The following is a 22,171-nucleotide window of genomic DNA, read 5'->3' on the forward strand; positions in this document are numbered from 1 at the left end:
TATAATCAAAATACTTTGTTTCTATCAGAGGTTTTGCTTGTTTGTTCTTAAAAAAAAAATTAAAAATAAATATATAGATTTGATTTGGCTGTCATACTTCGTTTTTGTTCCCATCTGCCAGCTGGTGACATTACAGTGCATCAAAATCAGCACTAATACCACAGAGCTCTGTAACTTTAACAGGTTTTGGTTCTGACAAGATGAGAGGAATAGGTCTTTTTGATGTCAAATCACGTCACAAGTTACATGGAGAATGGAGGATACAACGGTGGTTAGCTTTGCCTGGAATACTCCTACTGCAGAATCCCAATTACTTGAATCCACCTTATCCAAGCCTTCTTTTTTTCATGACCTGCCACCATGTTTCTTTGGTCTAGTCACTCTTTGCCTCAACTCCATATCACTCACACACATCTGATACATCCTAAACAGGAATAGATTGCTAAGATTATATATTCCCATTAAGAAGAACAGGAGTACTTGTGGCACCTTAGAGACTAACAAATTTATTAGAGCATAAGCGTATGCATCCGAAGAAGTGGGCTGTAGTCCACGAAAGCTTATGCTCTAATAAATTTGTTAGTCTCTAAGGTGCCACAAGTACTCCTGTTCTTTTTGCGGATACAGACTAACACGGCTGCTACTCTGAAACCTGTCATATTCCCATTACACACACTATTAGGCAATTTTTTTTTTATTTTACAAGTAAGTGTACATGATAAAATAAGCAACTGGTATTGCTTACAAAAAGAAACTTTCCTTCTTAGCCATATTGTAACCCAACATCAGTGAAAATGACAGTATCAGTAAAGGAAATGTTCTTTACATATACCCTATGTATATTCTATCCAGGGAATTAAGAGTGAAGATGCAGAATTCTGATTAACCAGGCACTGAAAGTTTAGCCATATTCCCATAAACATGCCTCAGGTGCTCTAAGAAAAACAAGGCTGCGGGAAGAATATTTTACAGCAAACAATTTATTTGCTTAAGACGGCTTGGCTGGATCTCCGCCTGGCACTCAAACCCTGTGCAGCAGTTCCAGTAGGAATTACACATCAGTTTTAATGGGTGCTATGTTCCAATGCCTCCTAATGCATTTATGGTTATTGGCCAACTTTTTCACATAAAAGCAAGCGTGTGTGCAAGCGTGTGTGTATACAGAGGATTATAGACACACAAAAAGCTGAGCACAGCTGCTTCATTTTTGTAAAGCTTTTGTTAAAAAAAAAAAAATAGGGAGGAGAGTTGTGGTTACTTACCGTCCTCATAAGCCGCTACAGCCAGAGAGCTGTTTATCCTCACAAAGGAGACATGTGGCTGGGGTCCAGGATCAGCAGAGCCATGCACTGGTTCCAGGATGGGGGCCGTGTAGTCCCAGGTGCGGGTGTCCCACAACCTCACATCTCCCGATGTATATCTGGAAGAGCAGGATGTTATTCATTCCAAAAATATTTGAAAAGATTTGGGGAAAGAGAGATGGGAGTAGGAGAGAGGAAACAAAAAGAGCCTTATAACCAAACCCCACAGCAATGGGACTCATTCTGTTTAAGTGCACTGCATGACAACATCACTAAGACAACTTAGATACTGAGTCTGATTCTCTTCTCACTTTCTCTGGTTTTATGCTGGCATAATTCCACTGATTTCAATGATTACACCACTGTTCAATACAGAATCAGGTCCATTATGATTTTCAAACAATCTAGAAATAAATCTATTAAAGTGATCCCCATTGTAGTTATAGAAATATGGCAACAATATACATTAACTTTCTAGAAGGAGCATAAAGGGAGATGAGCACAGGGGGAAAAAAAACAAATGAATCAGTGCTCATTATATCACACTATAAATGGCAAAACCTGTATTGTAGCTTATGAATCAACCCTCTTTTGTCCTTAAGTCCTGCCTTCACTGCAAAGGCCATGTACAGAAATTTTTAATCAACAGCAGTATTTTTATATACACAAAGGACTGACACTGAAAACTAATGCTTTTTGTAGGCACAAGCTTTCCAATGCCTCATCCATGCATCAAAGTTGCCCAAGTAAAGTCCCTGAAGGCTAATTGATTTGTTCATACAATTAAGTCCTGCCTTTAGAATCCAGGCAGTGCTGCCTTCTCACGGAAAGCTCTCTTGCTGAAACACGTGACAATCTCTAGTTTTACTCCATTTAAGAATACAGAAAAACCAAACAGGCCTCTCAGATTACACAGGCCATACCTAATAGATGCATTAAGGCCACAAAACTGAGAGTGGCACAGAACCTGACTTTATAGGGTGTGTTCTAAGGCACTAACCATAAAACTGGGGGTGTGGAGGAAGAGAGTAATGGATGCTGTATGCAGAATGGAACAGTCAGCAGAAAGAATGTAAGAGGACTATCCCCCACACCAGCTCCCTTACTACTGGTCAAAGAGCAGTATCAAACTGGAATGGAAAAAATAAAGGAATGGTGCATTTTAGTGTTTAACATGGAATCACAGTAGGACTGCAACAGAAGCTCTAAAAAGTTTCTTTAGATGCAGATAGTGTTTTACAAATAAAAGACAATCCCCTTTCTCATCAATTTTGACATCCTCCCTAATTTTTTGCAGAGGAGTTTCTTTTAGAATAAAATTTTTCATTAGATTGAAAGCTCTTCAGGGCAGAGGACTTGGCTTCTCCTTGTTTATAAAGTGCATGACACACTTTTCCTGCTATATAATTAAGAAACAAATACTACTACTACTGATAAATGAGAGGAAGGATGGTCTTGTGGTTAAGGCACTGGACATGTCTACACTAGCACTTATGTCAGCAAATCTTTTGTATCTCCGGGGTGTGAAAAAAAAAAAAAAACACCACCACACACCGAGCAACATAAATTTTACCAGCATAAGTGCCTGTGTGCACAGTGCTATGTCAGCGGGACAGCGTCTCCCGCCAACATAGCTACCACCCCTTGTTGAGCTGGTTTGATTATGTTGATGGGAGAGCGCTCTCCCGTCGGCATAACGCGGCTACACAAGTGCTCTTACAGTAGCACAGCTGCAACAGTACAGCTGTGCCACTGTAAGCTTGTAAGTGTAGACATGGCCTAAGACTCGTGAGATCTGGGAAATTCCCAGCTGTGCCACAGATTTACTGCGTGAACTTGGGCAACTCATTTAATCTCTCAGTGCAAAATGGGGTTAATATCGTTTCCCTTCGCCTACCCTGTCTGTACAGATTATGAGCTCTTCGGGACAGAAACTATGACTTATTATGTGTTTGTACAGCATCGAGCAGAAGGGGGCACCCATCTCAATTTAAGCCGCTATGTGCTATTGTAAAAAAATTTTCTACTATTATTAATTTGTAAGTAACATTAAGAGTCTCGGCCCAGAATATAATATTTTAGAAAGTTCTAGCTTAATCAGACAGACCATTTGGGGCTATGGCCCTGACCAAGTGATGGCTTTTCCTTTTTCTGGAAATTGTTCTAGTTCCACACAACTCAAGTGATTGAATATAAATCAACAGAAAGCAAATGCTTCTCTCCTCTCCCACATGGTCTCCACCAAGATCATGGCTCAAACAGCTTTCTCCCACCACCAGAGAAAAACTGGCAGCACCCCTACACACACCCTCTCCTTGAGCCACTGCCCCCATTTCTGCCAGAAGACTTGGAGCCAAATGACCAAGATTGACTGTGTGTGCGGGGGAATGTCTCCCTTGAAGATATGAAGACAGCAAATCCATGAATGGAGGTGGAGGGGTGGTGAAATGACTCTCTTGTTTCCATGGCCCAAGACACCAAGGCCAAAGCTTTCAAAATTGTCCACTGATCTTAAGTGTCCAAATCGAGTCACCTTGGGCTGGATTTTCAGAGGTACTGAGAATCTGCAGCTCTCATGGTCTTGAACTGGAGTTGTGGGTGCTCAGCATCCCAGAATGTAATCATGCACAACAGGACTCTAGTTGGGCACCCAAAAATCAAGGCACCCAGAATAATTGGCGTATGCCTCCTAACAGAAACTCTTGCTAATGGAATTTCCCCACTCAGAAGCAGCAAACGACAGATGCTACAGTGTTTTTCTTTCAGCAGCAGAATCCTAACTCTTCAGAAAGAGGCACTGGAGTTGTGTGTAAATCTTCATCCATTGCATGAGAGAAGCAGGCAGCAGCCAGTATTCACAGCCCCAAGCATTAAAAAAATTATAAGTCAGGACCCCTAAATCATGAGATCTGAAAAGTAATGAAGTCTGCATTATCTTTAATTTCCCTTCTATTGTCGGAGCACTAGGGATTCAGGTTTCCAAGCCTCCCTCACCTCCCGAACATGAGGGTTAAAAACATAGCTTATTTTTTAAATGAAAGGTCTGATTCTCCAGTAATCACATTACTCCAGGAGCTGGAGCTTTAAGAGATATCACATATTGCTAGAGCTGACAGCACTGAGCAGCAGAATATTTACCTCCATGCTTAACAGAAGGAAAAACAGTAGCATCTCTCCCTCACAAATGCATACTTGTTGGCACTTATTCAGTTGTGTGAATGTAAAAAGAAAGTGCAGAAGACTGGCGTGGGAGGCTGAAGGTTTAAGCAAAATCAGAGGAGGAAAAAAAAAAAAAAAACAGAATTTGATATTCCTATAAGCACTATGCCTAACTTCTCTATACAGCATGCAAGATAAGCACTCTGGGACTTAAAACATCCTACCACATATGAGAGAATAAAAATAGCTGATTGGTGTTGGGTTCCTTAACAGTGAAACTGCAGATTCCAGTGTGAAAAGGAGTTTTTAAAACAATTTTCCTTTAAGGCTATTCTAAAGGACAATACAGTCTCAATGTTAGCTCCATAAACATTGTTCAAGTATTAGAAGAAAAGAAGAGCAGCTTTTCTACTTAAAGCAATTCATTTTTACATCAAGGGATTTGTTGCACAAAGCAAAGTTTCATGTTAATGGGGCTGTTTCGCCTACCATAGGTTAGCTCAGCAGAACAGTACACTGCACAGTAAATAATCTGCTCCTAGATGATAGGAATGCTATAATTAATCTAGTAAAGATTCTCTCTCCCCCCGCCCAATAATTTTTAGGGTTCTCATGCAAATTTTCTTCTGATGATTTATGCTAAACAGAGAGGACCACAAAATGAAGTCCTTTAGACACAGACTAGATACAGAAAGTCTTAAGCCCATTCACACGTTGGCTTCTCTGCTGAGATTGCCAACAAGGATGACAATTAAAGCTCATCTGGACTTCTTTATGCCAGGAAAAAATTCTAATTTATTTTTAATAGAGCAATAAATAGGTGCTATTTTCTATGGTATGGGTATCATTCACCTGCTTTCTATTTTACCCTTGCTGTTTTGTTGAATTCAGTAGCAAATTCATACTCACGTTCCATGAAACAGAGACGTTTAAACACCTACTCCATTGAAAATAGTTTATTCTACATGGCATCCTATGTTAAAGAGTGGCAGAACGTTCTGTATTTGCTCCCCATCCTTGAACATCACAAGGCATTTCAAGATCCAGTTCCAGATCACAAATACTTTATTCACACTCTGTGGTCTTGTTGAAACGTCTAAGGACCTTTCCTCGAGCTAATTCCCAGCCACACCTAGCACTCAACAAGCACCCACTTCCTGTGTCCCGTTGTACTACATTGCCAGTGGTGGTGATACAGTCTTTGCTTCTGAAACTCCTGCTAACCAGAAGAGCCCTTTCCTATCTCATCACTTAATACCTCTAAAAAACAATCTTTTCTCCCTTTGAATGTGTTAATGCCTTTCTCCTACTACTAATCCTTATTGTAGAATATACTGACGATAACCTTCCATAATTATATTATTTATTCTGATATTATGTTTGGTACTGCTATTACATAATTCTGAAAAGCAGTCTGTAATACACCTCCAAGGAAGTTACCATATAAGAACCACCCTACCTTGATTTGCTTGTGTTAACTAAACCTATTTTTAATCCAACAGTGAACATGTGCCATTTATCATGTTCTTTACATCCAAATACTTTACAAAACATTAATTAAATCCTTGAAACACCCCTTTGAGGCAGATAAGGATTATCATCCATATTTTATAGACGGGGAAACAGAGGCAGAGAAGTTAAGGCTCAGATTTTTAAAGGTATTTAGGAATTGCTGTGATCAGCACTGTAAAGCTTAACTAATTAAGGAGCCTAAATCTCATTATCACAAAAGAGTCAGGCACTCAGAAGTTTAAATTCCATTTAATCTCTTTTGAAAATGGGATTTAGGCTCCTAAATCAGTTAGGTATTGAGACGATCAGCGCAGCAAAGCCTAAATACCTTTAAAACTCTAGGCCTAACTTACTAGCCCAAGACAAAAAGTGTTACAGTCAAAGTTGAAAGCACACCACACGAATGAGGGTTTTTCTCCCCCATCTGCTTACTTAAGGAAACAATAATTTTACTGCTTTTTACTGGCAGCAACTTTACAAGAAGGTAAGCAATAGTTTCCTTTCTCTCTTTTATAGTGGTGAAAGTGGAAGACAGGTGGTTAGAAAAAAACCTGTGGCCTGCTTCAGCTGGTATTCCATGCTGACTCAGCAGCGGGCACTGAAATGCAGCACATGTGGAAGGAAGTGGAGGTGTGGGAGTTGGACACGGTTCTAATGAAGTGGTACTGAAGAAGCAGACAATTTCATAAGGGCAAAAACTGGGAAACTGGACAAAAACAAAATCAGATCTGAAAAAGCTTAACTATATTGGATAGCAAGAGCCAGAACAAATTTGGGGAAGGGGGAGGAAGACTGATCTCTCTCCAGAGCCCCAGATGTCTTTATGGTTGCCTAATGACAATTACCTTCAAGCAATTAAGACACTGCTATCACAGTTGCATTGTTAGTAAGCCTTTGGCCCTCAGTGTTGATGGCTGTCTAATTAGTGTTTGTGCAAAGTACAACTGCAACTAATACATAAGCTAACAAATACACAAAAGAAAAACTGTTACCAGAAGCATTTTCAAAACAGTAGTGAATTTATTCATTCAGTCCATGGCAACAGTGCAGGCAAACTGTTTCCTTCTTAATGTTCTCAGTGCTGGCAAGACAGATTTTCACTCCAAACAAATAGGTCATATAGGCCATCACTTGTTTTCTGTTTCTCTAGGATACTGGTATAGATCCTCAATTTGAGCTACCCCAAGTACATCATTCCACAGCAACCAACTACCCTTGAATGGTTTAACACCACAGAACTCTGATAAGCAGGCTCACAAATCAATTGACGATTCTCATAATTCCTCTAAAGAATATGTAGCAAGAAAAAAGGGAGGAAAAATTGCCTCACAGTTAGGTTTAATTTCCAGAAGGCAAAGTCTGTTCTATTTCCAGATACCTGTGGTGATCAACAAAACAAAACAAAAAAAACCCAACAACTTTGTTTCAGGCAGTCAGTGACCATCTGTTAATACTCAAAAGATCTGATTATGAAATCCTTATTAAGTCACAACTCTTACTGAAGTCAGTGGGAATTTTGCTCAAGTAATGATTCACAGTGATAGCACCGAGTTTAAACAGGTGCCTGTTGATAAGCAAGTTAAATAATAATGAGCACTTTGTATTGTCGTGCTGCACTGAACATCTCAAATCTTTCATCTTTATTCTACTAACAGTAATTAAACCAGTCCTTCGTGAAGTTAATGAAGCTTCTGTGGCTTCTGTCATAGCATTTGGTTTTTTGTGAGGGCGGTTTTGGTTGGGGGGAGGGATTTCTTTTCGAGAACAAGACTCCGTTAAACATGCAAATCCAGTCCACAAAATCCCCAGCCTTGCTCATTTAAATTGCTCTATGTCTTCTTAGCTATTTATACGGCACCAATATTGTAGTAGATGAGTGCCTCATAGTCTAATGTATTTATCCTCAAGACCCACGATGTAGGGCAGTGCTGTTATACCCATTTTACAGATAGATAAATTAGGCATACACAGACTGAAGTGCTTGCCCAATCTGCTAAGGACAATTACCTTCCACGAGGCCCATATAATAAGGTGACAGATTATATATTCAAAATTATGACAAGTTAGGAGTCCATCAAAAAGCCCCCCCCACACACACACACACACACGCACACAAACAGAGTTATTAAACAGATTCTATGGCCTTGTCTATATTTAGACAGTTAAAACCATGAAATCTTCACTTCTACCAGAAACAGTGGAAGCTGTAGTTTAGGCATAGCTTGGGTCTGTGTACCAGTGTCTTCTGACCCTGCGCAGAATAAGGTTAGAGGACAGAGGGATAACAATGCCCAATCCTTACCTATGCTCAGATATTTAAAGGATGTAAACACCAAGGATGGGGAGGAATTATTTAGGAAGGCACAAGAGAGTACAACTAGAATAGGATGAAAATAAGAAAAGGAAATTTAAACTGAATATCAGGAAAAGGGAATGGTGTAAGTCCCATCACTTAAAAGAACTCTAGATAAACTTGGGGATGGGAGGTGAACAGCGCATGGAGGAAACCCTGCAACTGGTAAAAGAGTAAGCTGAATTAGCTTTTTCATTTTTAATAACCACAATTCCATCCCACACTTACTTTTGAGTGGCTTATTATTCAAGACAGATGTCTCGGTGTGTGGCCAAATGGTAAGTGCGGACCATTTTGGCGTCAGAGTGTGTGCGACTTTGTACCCAGCAAATTAATTGTGGGCATCACTTTGTTCCAATCCCTAGAAAATAGGGGCTAATAGCACCCGATGACATGCTGTTGGAGAAGGCACAGAGTTCTTTTGTTGAGAAGCTGTACTGGATGTAACAAAATAGCATTTCAAAAGAGCATGCAGAAATATTTACAAAAGCTACTGATATTAAACAACTTTTCAATCAATTTATTAAGTGCACGCAGCTCCTATTCCAAGGCAATTGGAACAAACAGAAGTATTAAATTGCATCCAGGACATTCCTTGTTCAAAGCCAGCAACCTGCCCTTAAAAAATATTTTACAGCAAATTTGATTCTAAAATTTGATTATAATTCCTCCTTTAAATCCAAGGAGAAACAGGATTTTTTTTTTTTTTTTTGGAGGGAGTAGGCTTCTGTAGCATGTGAGTTTTCTACTGCAGTATAATCTTTGCTTGGTATGAATAAGAAAGTACCCTGACAGCCAATTTAATTAATAGTGCTGGACTGCCACACAGCCACTGAAACCATAGCTGGTATTTACCTCACTGCCACAGTATCGCTAAGCAGGGCTGTTGGTACTTCTGCATAATGGGGACAAAAATACAATGTAAGAAACATACAATAATTGCCCAGACTTCAGTTGGGGACAAGAGAGACATGATAGCTCAGTTTAAGAAGATATGAAGTAATGTGTTCTTACCTAGTGTGTTAAAATGTGCATATCTTGCTGATGTCAGAGGAGAAAGTGCTAATTGAAAAGGCTATATTTGTAACAGCCCAGAAGGTATAAGATTATAACTTTAAAATGAAATATATGAATTTGCTTCTTTTATTAAACATAATTTTAAAGCAAGGACAAACTAATCTAGCCCCAGGAGAAAATTGTGCTTTACAAAATGAAGTGAACTGTTGCAGATTTGGGAATATTAGACATCACAGCTGTTCAAAACAGCCATGCTCTCCTTGGAATCTGATAAAAGCTTTGGGTAAAGCAGCAGCTTAATGCTCAGGCAAAATGGAGTGAGTGGGAGCTTCTACAAAGAGCCAGTCTCAGGTTTCTCCTGCCAGTTTCACCTGAAAGGCTCTTTTTCACTAGGTGGCAGTGAAGTGAATACTCCTGTCACCTGAACTACCTCACACGTTTGGTAATCCTATCTGCACTTGTGATGTCATTTGTTTTCAACCCTCTGAAAGGTGACCCGCAAAAGGAAACAATATTAAGCTTGGGCCATTTTTGTTTCTTTATAATTAGTGACAAAGACATGAAAGTTTTTTTGGTCTATTAAATGTCTCCTTTGTTTTTGTTCGTTTGTTTTTTGGGGGGAGTTTTGCATTCAGACCCTGCCCCACCTGAAAAAGAATTACTGAAATAGTGACATCACAAGAATAGAGAGTGAAAGTTGAGCAATTAAAAGGAGGAGGGATTTTAGTGAGTTTAAAACTTTTGTTTGTTAATGTGTATTCAAATTTCATGACTAAGTATTTTGGAGAAACATCTTCGTTATGTTTTCAAACATACCTGTTCAGGTGCGACAAGCTTCCAATATGCCTTCTGAGAGGCATTTACTGAACCTTACAGCAAAACCAAAAATTAGAGCAGAGCAGACGGGATACAAAGAGAGCATCTTTAATGCAACAAACAAGCTAGGAGGTGAGACAGGATGTCCTGCAGGAACAAACCCTAGAAATAACCAGTTTAGGCTAAGATTTGTTTGTTGCTCATAACTAAAAATAAAGAACGACTCCAGGATGTTGGGTGGCGTTTTGACACTAACCCAGCCTGTGCTTCGTGTAATGCAGGGACTCCATACGTCACGGTCCTAGTTAAACTTTGGGCCACGCAACGTGAAGTAATGTCTTTAACTCTCCACACACAAGCATGTGTAACCCTCGCAAGATAAAAAATTTCTACAACCCCTTCTCCAACACAAAGAAATGTAAACATCAGAGGCCTCATCTCTTCACTTCCCAGTTGTTGGAAGAGTGGTCTGTAGAGCTTTCAAAAATATGTACAATAGCAGTAAATGCAATGGCAAAGAAAGTACTATTTCCACAGACAGATGGTGTCAGGCTGCACAGAGAAAAAAAATCCTTAGTAAGAGGAAGATCAGGGAGTTTTCTTTGTTGGTGGGTTTTTTTTTTGCGGGGAAAGACAGAGGAGGCAGACACCACAGCAAAGTGAGTATTCACGTAAATGTAAAAGTTGAAAGGAGCCTGCACATAAGCATCCCACATATAGCCTATCAGGCAGCAATAAAACAACTGCTGTTGTACTACCAGAACAGTGCTCTGTGATAGTGGCAGGATCCTTTACCTAGAAACAGCCCACAGTCTAATGAACTCCAAATAACTTGTCAAGTAGGGCTTTGACTTTTTGTGCTTCAGAGATTCATTGTGCTAGCAAAATGGAGTGATTAACAACTGACTACAATGTCCAATAGGGTATAGGAATACTAGCAAAGGAGATTAATGCAGAGATTACTGTGCAGGTATACATTAGCTTAGATGATTGTGATGGATATTTTTAGAATACTGTAATGATGGAGGAAAGAACTGCTGTAGAACTCAGGTGTGCTACAGATATTTACTGCATAACAGTCAAACATATATTGAAAACTAACGTATTCAGAAATTGTGAAACATTTTCCATGCCAATTTATAAGTTACACATATACAGATAAGCTACTGCTTAGGTCAGTTTTGACCTTTACATTTTAACAAAAACTCCAATTATGTTCAAGAGAGACACTGGGGGTGGCTGAAAGGCCGGCGTCTCTTTAAGTGGATCCTTTGAGACGAGTAACTGTAGAAAGGCTGGTCTATACAACATTGATTGGGAGTGAGGTAACCACAAACATCACTGTCTCAAATGAAAAGGAATTCAAGGTCTGACCCAGAAAACAAGCATCGTAACCACTAGATAAAATTTTAATGATAAACACAAGATGCTCCACACACAGGCCAGACTGAATTATCTGATGTCAAAGCCATAAATGCAAGGTTCTTTTAGAAAGAAGAAATCTTAGCAGCCTCCTTCAACCCACAGCTCAAGCTGCGCTAAATCAATCCTTGATATTCTGCCATCTTCTGGTTTAGGTATTGGCAGCAGGACGGAGAGAATGTGGAAGGCAGCGAGACAAATTACAGGTTTCCCTATACAAGAGTAAGTTCCAATCTGTTCATGTTTTGCTTCCTTACAGGAAGCAGGAAGACAATGTCTCAACCTACTTGGTTCCAAATGACTGCATACTCCTGAACTAGTTTAGACAGGTTAACAATAAAGTTCGCAAAACACAATTCAGGGTAATAGTGGTAAGTCACCCTCTTAGAATTGTCCGTCTATAGCTTTTTCAGATTCCTTTTCAGACAAATTAAAAACCCTCTATGGCAAATGAAAGATGTACTATTCCATGTTTCTGTCATGCAAAGAAAGTACAGTGAAGCATCTAGAGTTTGTATTTATTTCTTCCAGAGGGGTGATGCTGAGCCACAAAATGACGCTATAACATTTAGCACACTACGTGCCACTGTTTTCAAAGCAATAAAATATTGATTCAAATGCCACTAACAACAAAATTAGCTTTAAGATTACAAAAATAATCTTTAATGTCAAAATCTTGTGGACAGTAACTCACATGTTGAACTTTAGGGACATGAGGAGTCCCATTCAATTCACATGTGTAAATCTAAGCATAAGTGTTTGCAGGGCTGGAGACACGATCACTAAATGTAAAAGATTACTGATATTTACCCCCAGAAGTAAATTGACTTTTGTTAACCTCAGCTATTAAATTACGCATTCACTACTAGGATGCAACAGCTAAATATTGATCACTGGATTCATTATAGTTTTATGACTTATAAATCTGAAAGATGTGACGCCATTAGCCACAATACTATAAAGTTTTTTTGAGGTTTTTTTAATGTTTGGAATCCAAGAACCACCTATTTCAATTAAAGCTGCATATTTAGGTACTTCTGTTCATCATGTGAGGACGGGAAGGTATTTACTTATATAGTTAGCAACTTGTAAGTTTCAGCTACTTTTCTGTAAATCTGTCTTGTTTTTATTCCTACTATTACTGAAGACGATGGTGTCTAAGCTTGAAAGCTTGTCTCTTCCATAAGCAGAAGATGGTCCAATAAAGACTACCTCACCCACCTTGTCTGTCTAAACATTTAAATAGAAACACTGCTATTAAAAAAGAAAAACAAAATCTGAAAATATCAATATACCAGGCCAAAGACCTTCTGAAATAAAACTTCTTAAAACTCAGACAGAAGGAACTGGGAACTGTAGGCTCCACAGACCCTCTGCTTTAAAAGAGCAGGAGAGCACAAAAGGCAAGATACTTGGAAAAAAATGCCACAGACTTGAAGCTGAAGACACGGCATAAATGGCAAACATGATTACAAGTTGTGACAGCAGTACCAGTAGTCTCATTTAAATAACAACAATTCTTAAAAACAGCTGGGCAGTTCTGGGATGGTATGAAATTTTGTGCTATCTTGAAGGAATCAGGTCTTGAATGTCATTGGTAGTATGCCAGATGCATCTTCTTTTGGAAAATGGTATTCGATATCTGGAATACAGTTGTGTGCATGGCGATTTAAAGCAGACGTGGGCAAACTATGGCCCGCGGGCCACATCCGGCCCGCGTGACCGTCCTGCCCGGCCCCTGAGCATCTAGCCCCCGGGCCCTCCTGCGCAGCCATGCCACCGCATGGGCCGTGCTCTGGCCCACCGGTCCCGCTGGGCAGCGTGGGGAGTGCAGCTGGTTCTGGCTGGGTGTCGTGGCTGTGAGCTTCTGCTGCTGGTAAGGGGGTAGGAGGGTTGGGTAAGGGAGTGGGGGCTGCTGGGGGGCAGTCAGGGAGGAGGGGAGCAGTTGGATGGGGCGGAGGTTCTGGGGGGGGTGGTCAGGGGATGGGGAACAGGGAGGGTTGGGAGTGGGAGTCCCAGGGAGCCTGTCATGGGGTGGGGATGTGGATAGGGGTCAGGAGGGCAGCCAGGGGACAGGGAGCGGGGAGGTTGGATGGGGGCGGGGGTCCCAGGAGAGGGCAGTCAGGGGACAAGGAGCGGGGGGGTTGGTTGGGTTGGGAGTTCTTAGGGGGGCAGTCAGGGGGCGGGAAGTGGGAGGGGGCTGAGGCCAGGCTGTCCCAGCCCTCCATACAGTTGCACAACCCTGATGTGGCCCTCGGGCCAAAAAGTTTGCCCACCCCTGATTTAAAGGGATGTTCTTTGGTAGCTTACGTTCCAAATAAGAGTGAAGTGCAGGTAGTAAACAGGTTGTTTGCAGAGGCTGTAACTACATCAGTTTACACTCAGTTTCTATTGCTCATGGTTGTGAAGAAAACCTTTCAAACGGGCATGTAAAAACAACAACAACAACAACGCACAAACTTTGGAACACAGTAGCACAGCAAGCAGAGGGTTCACAGCAAATTCTGCAACTGTGGGATCACAAAATATATTGGGCCTGCTAATAGGAGCACAGCCACTTTGCTAGTGACAGACTCACAACCGTTGAAGTGACTGCAAAGAAACAGACATCATGACATTAAATAAAAATTACTAAGTTGAGAAAAGAAGAAAAACGAAGGAAGTTTAAGAAAAGGAATAGGCTACAAAAGGGAACATACAAATAGAAACTGGGAGTGGGGAGGGCTTTAAATCCATGAAAAGACAGACAACCCCAAGCAGAAGAGGGACCTGATAAGTGTTCGCGTAACATCCCCTTTCCACTCATTGCCTTAGGATTTAGATCTCAGCTCACACGCACAGCCATACAATTCATCTTGCATGGGACGCTTGTAAGAGTCCTCCATACTCAGCTGATCTGGAGCAACCTTTATTATAACCAGTTGAAGTATTTGCTATGTGGGGTGTCATTTTTATAGGCAGTTTTCTCTAGTCCCACCGCACATAAATGTACCATTAACATGAAGTGTTGCCATAAAACATCATACGCTGATGTGCTACGGGACTAAGACAGTTTGATGGTGTCCTCTAACTATTCCTACGACATCATTTCTATTTGCTAGTGTGACTTCTTCTAAAGGGACAATAATTACGAAACCTGTGAAATATAACAAGTGTAAATTTAAAATCATACATCCATTGGGATAGTCAGGGTAATCTCATCAGCAAGTCTGGGATGTTCTAAGAATGAGAAACACTTTCAGAGAACTGTACAGATGAATAATCATAGCAGAATAAACAGGGGTGCCAATAAAGATGGAAGAATCAAATATTAATGAAATTCCTGAAAACCAAGTCTTTAGGTCTGCATCTTAAATCAAGTCACATCATAACAATGAAGTGCAGCCAGAAGTAAAGAAAAATAGTCCCACTGGAATACTCTTTCCTGTAGGAAACACAGGAATCTCTCCTGTAATTCAATACTATTTTCATATAGGTCTGTTCTGCACTTTACACATTCCAGGTGCTACTGCAATATAAATAGTTGTATTTAATCAGAAGATGCAAAGGTATATACAGAAATTACAATGAAACTAGACAACCTTTCAATGTATCTAAGTATTGCAGTGACTATTTCAAAATAGGCACAACAATAATAAATAAGGAAGGTAAGTTCTTTCCTCCCTCAACATCCCAGCTCCTGCTAAATCATGTTGCTTCTTCCTGTCGAATATTAAGATGCCAGTCCATTCTTTTAATTTCAGTCCGTTTGTTTCTATCCTCATTACTGAAAGCCTTGTCCATATCTTAGTCACCGTGACCCCTGGCCTCCCACTTCATTCACAACTCTCTCCACTGCAGTTTATTCCAAAAATCACAGCTGCAGTTATCTTCCTTTCTCACCACTTGCATTACATCATTCTCCCTTAAATCCATTGACCGTTTTTTACTATGTCCAACTAAACATTTGTTCTCACCTTCAAAGCCTTACGCATCCTTAAATCTGTCTCTTATGCCTTATCTATACTAGAAAAGGCACCCTAGTGTATCTGCATTAGGGGCTCGCACTGGTTTCACTAGTTTGATTTAACTAAATCTATCTTGTTCCCAAAACTCCTCCCAACCCTCTCTCCTTTCTTTATTTCCTTCTCTCAATATTGGGTACTTTTTTTTTTTTTTTTTTTTTTAATTATTGACTATTAGGCACCCTGCTGCAAGTAAAAGTCTCCTACACTTATTGTCTCTCCTTAAAACCCAGGAATCTTTCAGATCCCATGTGCATGTGTAATCTCCTTTCACTCTCTTCCTTCGCTTGTGGTCCCACACTGCCTCATATTTGAGCTTGCCAACACAGTTGGGGGGGGGGGGGGGGGGGGGGAGAACCTGGGGTATTTTAGGGTTGTTGTTTTTTAGCAATGGTGTAGCTGCACTAATGTAGTTGCACTGGTGTAAAAAGTGACAGTGACACACACACACACACACACACACCAGGAAAGCTGCACTGATGTAAAAAGTGACTTTTGGTGCAGCTTACCCCTAAGTAACTTTTTACATCAGTTTCAGAGTAGCAGCCGTGTTAGTCTGTATCCGCAAAAAGAACAGGAGTCCTTGTGGCACCTTAGAGACTAACACATTTATTTGAGCATAAGCTTTTGTGGGCTACAGCCCACTTCTTTGGATGCATAGAATGAAACATATATTGAGGAAATATATATACACATACAGAGAGCATGAAAAGGTGGGAGTCTTAATTGGCTTCTCAGAGTTGGTAAGACAACTCCCACCTTTTCATGTTCTCTATTATATATATATATATATCTCCCCTCAATATATGTTCCATTTTATGCATCCAAAGAAGTGGGCTGTAGCCCACGAAAGCTTATGCTCAAATAAATGTGTTAGTCCCTAAGGTGCCACAAGGACTCCTGTTCTTTTTACATCAGTGCAACTCATCTACACTATGTGTTTATATTGGAGCTACAAACACACACACACACACACACACACACACACACACACACACACACAAAAACAGCAAAAGCAAAGCTTTAGTCAGTCTTACCCATCTCAGATTGCAAACTCCTTCAGGTGGGAAATTTTTAACTGTCAACTTTTTAAATGTAAGTGTCACTTCTAAGAGGACTTGCAGTAGAGAATTACAACAGTCTTTCGTCTTGGTGACAGTAGATCTCAACTGGAAAAGAGCTCCTGCTGGAAAACGTAACTTCTCCCTATTATGTCAGTCCGGATTTGCTCGTGAATTAGTCAAGATACAGCACGCAAGAGCTCACAATGAGGAAGACTATACAAACATTAAACAATTTCATACTTACCCAGCAATGGCAACTCCATCACAAGAATGCACATCACACAAAACTTTACCCAACTCGTACTGCAGCTGGCTCACAGCACCGACGCGGTTCTGCACAGAAATACAAGGACACACTGTTTTTGTAATAGGTCCATCTAATACCAGATTCTCCTAGAAGCCCAGGCCTTCCTAATGCTTTTGTATGGGTTACACTGCCCATTGGAGTGGTGGTCAGAGGAAAGAATAAACAGGGGTGCCAATAAAGATGAAAGAATCAAATATTAATGAAATTCCTGCTGGGTGTCGTGGCTGTGAGCTTCTGCTGCTGGTAAGGGGGTAGGAGGGTTGGGTAAGGGAGTGGGGGCTGCTGGGGGGCAGTCAGGGAGGTGGGGAGCAGTGGGGGGGGGGGGAGGTTGGGGGGGGGGTAGTCAGGGGATGGGGAACAGGGAGGGTTGGGAGTGGGAGTATCCAGTATCTGCTCATCTCCTATACGTTTCAGAGTCTCTACTTCCCCATGTATTCTCTTAAGAAGAAGAATGACACTGCTGTACTATGCAAGAGACAGTTGTAGACCGCTACAGACTAAAAGCATCTCTCACTCATCAAATTAAGAGGTGAATTGGGATGGGATGGAGATTACAGAACCACATACATAGACTGATTCCAGTGGGGACTCTTCCTAAGAGCAAGGACTGAAGGACCAGGGCTTTAAGTGGTGATTACATGAATAGAGGGCATAGGAGCTATGGTCCAGCGTCAGAGCACATTTTCAAAGTGAAAGCAAGACAGGCAAGCAAGCCACCAACAGCTGAGAGGAGGGCTCGTTAAACCCTGCGCTGCCTTCACCTTCTTACTGGCAAAAAAGACGGCAATAAGAGGCTCACATTTCACTAGCAGTAGAATGACTGGTTTGAGCTGTGTTATATCGTTCTACATGGTCATCACGGAGTACTATTATTAAAACTCCTTTCACTTTACCTTCCAATTGGTTCTTAAAGTGCGCTCTTTGGCACGGCAGTCTTGAAGGGCAAGTTTCCAGCCGGAACAATCAGAGATGCTGGCATCAGGCAGGTACCCTTCCTGTTGGCACAATCTGTACCAAAGCACTTCATCTTCTGCAAGTACTTTCCATGTCCTGCTCACCTAAAAGCAGACAGACATGAAATAAATACCAGATCAGGTAATTATCAAGGCCCAATTGTCATCTAAATCAATGCATTTATTTTGCCCTACTTTTGTGACAACATGCCCTTTTAAAATTCTAGTGGGAAGAGAGGAGGTAGGTCACATTAAAGATTAAACATGAATTTATGTTCACAATTGTATTTTCACATTTATAGGCTAAAGATAACTCTGATGTCAGCATCATCCCTCTAAAGCCACGCTGACAATGACTGATTAGGAACGTGACAGCAGTGAGATATAAAATATTGTGACAGGTTTCAGAGTGGTAGCCATGTTATACTCACCAGCAACCACACAACAAAAACACTAACCTAGGAATCTATCCTTGCAACAAAGCCTGTTGCCAACTCTGTCCACATATCTATTCAAGGGACACCATCATAGGACCTAATCACATCAGCCACACCATCAGGGGCTCGTTCACCTGCACATCTACCAATGTGACATATGCCATCGTGTGCCAGCAATGCCCCTCTGCCATATACATTGGCCAAACCGGACAGGCTCTATGCAAAAGAATTAATGGACACAAATCAGACGTCAAGAATTATAACATTCAAAAACCAGTCAGAGAACACTTCAACTCCCTGGACACTCAATTACAGACCTAAAAGTCATAATTCTTCAACAACAAAAACTTCAAAAACAGACTCCAACGAGATACTGCAGAACTGGAATTAATTTGCAAACTTGACACCATTAAATTAGGCTTGAATAAGGACTGGGAGTGGATGGGTCATTACACAAACTAAAAACTATTTCCCCATGCTAATTTCCCCCCCCCCCTACAGTTACTCACATCTTCTTGTCAACTGTTTGAAATGGGCCATCTTGATTATCACTACAAACTTTTTTTTTCTCCTGCTGATAATATCCCACCTTAATTGATTTGTCTCATTAGAGTTGGTATGGGAACCCCCATCTTTTCATGTTCACTGTATATTATATTTTTTATATATATATATATATATATACACACACACCCCTACTGTATTTTCCACTTCATGCATCTGTTGAAGTGGGTTTTAGCCCACGAAAGCTTATGCCCAAATAAATGTGTTAATCTCTACAGTGCCACAAGTATTCCTCGTTCTTTTTATAAAATATTGTATTACAATGTGCATCAATAAGAATGAAGTATTAAACTACAATTTTAAAATAGCCTCAAGTTGCTGTCTATTTCAGAAGGAATTGCTTCACCACAACGAACCGTGTGCCTAGAATTACCATTTTAAAGATTCAAAGGAAAAAAACCACTTTAAGCAGCGATTGCGCTACAATTCTTGCATGAAAGAGAACAGTGAAATAGCTCCATGTGAGAGATGCTATTGTCAATGAGATCAGTGATAAGCCTGTTTTCAATCCTAAGGTTGTGTCTCACTTCTAAGTGTCATATACCAAGTAACCCAAAACGTATAGCATGCAGTCCACACCAGTTCAGAGCACTGCCAATCAACAAATATGCCAGATAAGAACGAGGATGTCCAGACCGAAAACAAATATGCTTCATAGAAATGCAGTTATATTTTTGCTCATAAGAATCAAACAGCCAGAAACACCAAATTTCAGTTTGAGACATTAACTACATATTTGGTGGCAAAAATGCAGTCACCAAGTCTCCACTGCAAAACACGAATAGCCAGACTGGCACATGTTGCAATGGTGAATAGTATTAACGGCTGCTATGTGTTGCTTGCACTGAAGTGCAGAGAAGTAGGATCAATCAACAAATTCTGCTGTGGCCACAAAATCCTAGCAGCTTTATTGTAACTTACTTCTTAGTCTGTCTCTCTCTTTTTTTTAAAAAAAAGCCTTTTCAAACAGAAATCCCATTAAGAGAAAATTGTATGTGTATTACAAGATGGGGACATAATTTCTCTAAGGGGAAGAGAGTTTAACATGAACCCCTCTGGGACAAGCAGACTGCAATTTGGCTAGAGTACTGGAAAAGGAATAGCTGTGGAATGACATTTGAAGAGTTATGCAACCGTGACTGAGTGGGGAGTAAACCCTGGGAAGAGAGACCAGTCTCTATGGCTGCACAGCCTGCAGAACTTTTCAGGGTCAGCAGCTGGGAAAGCTGCTCTTTCTTGGACTGGGCACCCACCTCTAGCACAGCTACTGTTCTATTTAGTGACTACAGACCTCAGTCCAAACTGACCACATCGGTTGAATTCGTTTTCATCACTAGACAAGACAGCGATCTGGAGTACAGTGATTCACTTAGAAGTGAGGAAACGTGTAGTGTGCCTTCCCTAACTAGATCAGTCTTAAAACTAAAAACAACAAGGACTTCAATGACCATCACCACTTCCATCCCTAAAGGGACACGGTCGTGTAGTTCAGGAGAATCAAAATGATGCCAAAACTTAAAAAAAAAAAAAAAAAAAACACAGTTCTGATCCAGTGGGATCTCCTTTCAATTCCAGTTATTTGACACTAATACAAATCTACACACTGTTGCCTAGACAAAGACAAAAGCTACCATTTTTTGCTGGCACAGACAAAAAAGCAGCTGTTCTGCAGAAGTTAAAACTCTGGGCAAACACTGCGGATAGGAAACGAACCTCTCTGTCTCTTTCGCTGGAACGCATTTCTGCTGACATTGATGAGGCAGGCTTGTGCACAAACAGAGAAGTAAACAAAACCAAGCCATGCCAACTTCTGCCCTGTTACCAATATATGGAAGAAGAAGAAAAAAAAACCCTATGTGTTGCCAAAATGGGCAAAATTTGTTGAGACGTTTCCAGTTTCAAGTTTTTAAGTTGGTTTTAAACAACAGAGTAAAAAATATTAGAACTAATTACAGTATCATTTTACCTTTCATGAACAAACATTCAAAGGGGAGAAGAAATCCTATCGTACGATTTTTTTTAATCAAATTACATTGAGTCTTGCCAGTTTACAAGCATGGATTTCCAAAGGATGTCTAACATAGCCTTTCCTTAATGCACCAAAACTGGCACGACAATCCCTAGTAAAAGCCCCACTGAGCGAGCCTCAGCTGCAAGAAGTCTCTAATAAAAGTGTCTCAAGCATTTCACTTCACAACACCACTGCGAGCTGCAGCATTAAAAACCAGCTATTGGCTGAAATCAGATTTATTAGCACAGCTTGAATTAGAATTTCAGGTGAGGCCTTGACAGCCAAAAAATCATGGCTTTATTTGTGTACACGTACACGCGCTCACAACCTGCTTGCTAACGGCTAGTCAAAGAGCTCAGTCGAAACTCTCAAAAATCTTGTTAAAAACTAAAGTGGGACCATAATTTTCCAAGTCTGAATTATGTAAATCTCCAAAGCTTATCAACACTAACATCTTGCATGGCTTATCCTGAATCTAGAAACTATTTTTTTTATTTTGCCTTTAATGTCACCATTATCTTTTTATCACATTACATCAGACTTCTTGTCACTCTCCATAGAGAAAATTCTGTTTCCCCTCAGCTCCACACAGGGGCATTCACTATATCTTACTTACATACAGCCAAGCTTGAAAGTGGTGTTCATATATTTGGAAATTTTACCTAATTTAAAGCTATTTGCATATTTTAATAAGATCTATAGGACTCCTTCCATCAGATTCCAGACTTTATTTTCTTGTTCTGACTGACTAAAATCCAGTTGAACAAATACCTGTTCCTCCCTTTCACTAAGTTTCCTCCCTTCTACCACCAAACTGCACAAAGTCATTACAAATGTACACCCCAGGATGAATCCCAGGGACTTCAATGGGGAAGTATAGGCTGCAGAATTTGGCCTAAATGCTAATAATTTCATCAAGAGCCACTAAGACAACTCTTTGGTTAATAACAAAAGCAATCAGTTCCCTCCAAACACCAAGTTCAGGAAATCTCTGTCCATCTGCTTGTCTACTTCCTCTCTCATCCTATTGACTGGCTTGAGTTTAGCTCATTGAACATAAGAAAAGAGGTAAGCCCCATCCATCCATGCTTCAGAACTGTATGTGAAAAAGCTAAGAGACAACATCAAACCATGTGTGGCTTTTTATATAGCCTATACACAAAGCATTATTAAACAACTTGAGATGGTTCTCAATTATTCAGGTTAATTACTCCATAAGTGACAGAACCATGCAACTGAAAATTCTTGTCT

The 22,171-nt window shown here is 40.4% G+C and overlaps 1 protein-coding gene across 2 annotated transcripts in view; it reads right to left on the reverse strand.

Annotated features, from left to right (window-relative positions):
* Positions 1-22,171, reverse strand: part of FBXW8 (F-box and WD repeat domain containing 8) — a 62,562-nt gene that overhangs the window by 32,587 nt on the left and 7,804 nt on the right. For both annotated transcript variants that reach the window (XM_034790605.1, XM_034790604.1), the window contains exons 3-5: positions 17,849-18,013; positions 16,893-16,981; positions 1,263-1,420 (exon numbers count right to left, since the gene is read on the reverse strand). In XM_034790605.1, the coding sequence (XP_034646496.1) occupies positions 1,263-1,420; positions 16,893-16,981; positions 17,849-18,013 (412 nt within the window). The remainder of the gene's footprint in view (positions 1-1,262; positions 1,421-16,892; positions 16,982-17,848; positions 18,014-22,171) is intronic.

The sequence above is a fragment of the Trachemys scripta genome, chromosome 15, assembly GCF_013100865.1.
Source record: "Trachemys scripta elegans isolate TJP31775 chromosome 15, CAS_Tse_1.0, whole genome shotgun sequence".
Classification (NCBI taxonomy): domain Eukaryota; kingdom Metazoa; phylum Chordata; order Testudines; family Emydidae; genus Trachemys; species Trachemys scripta.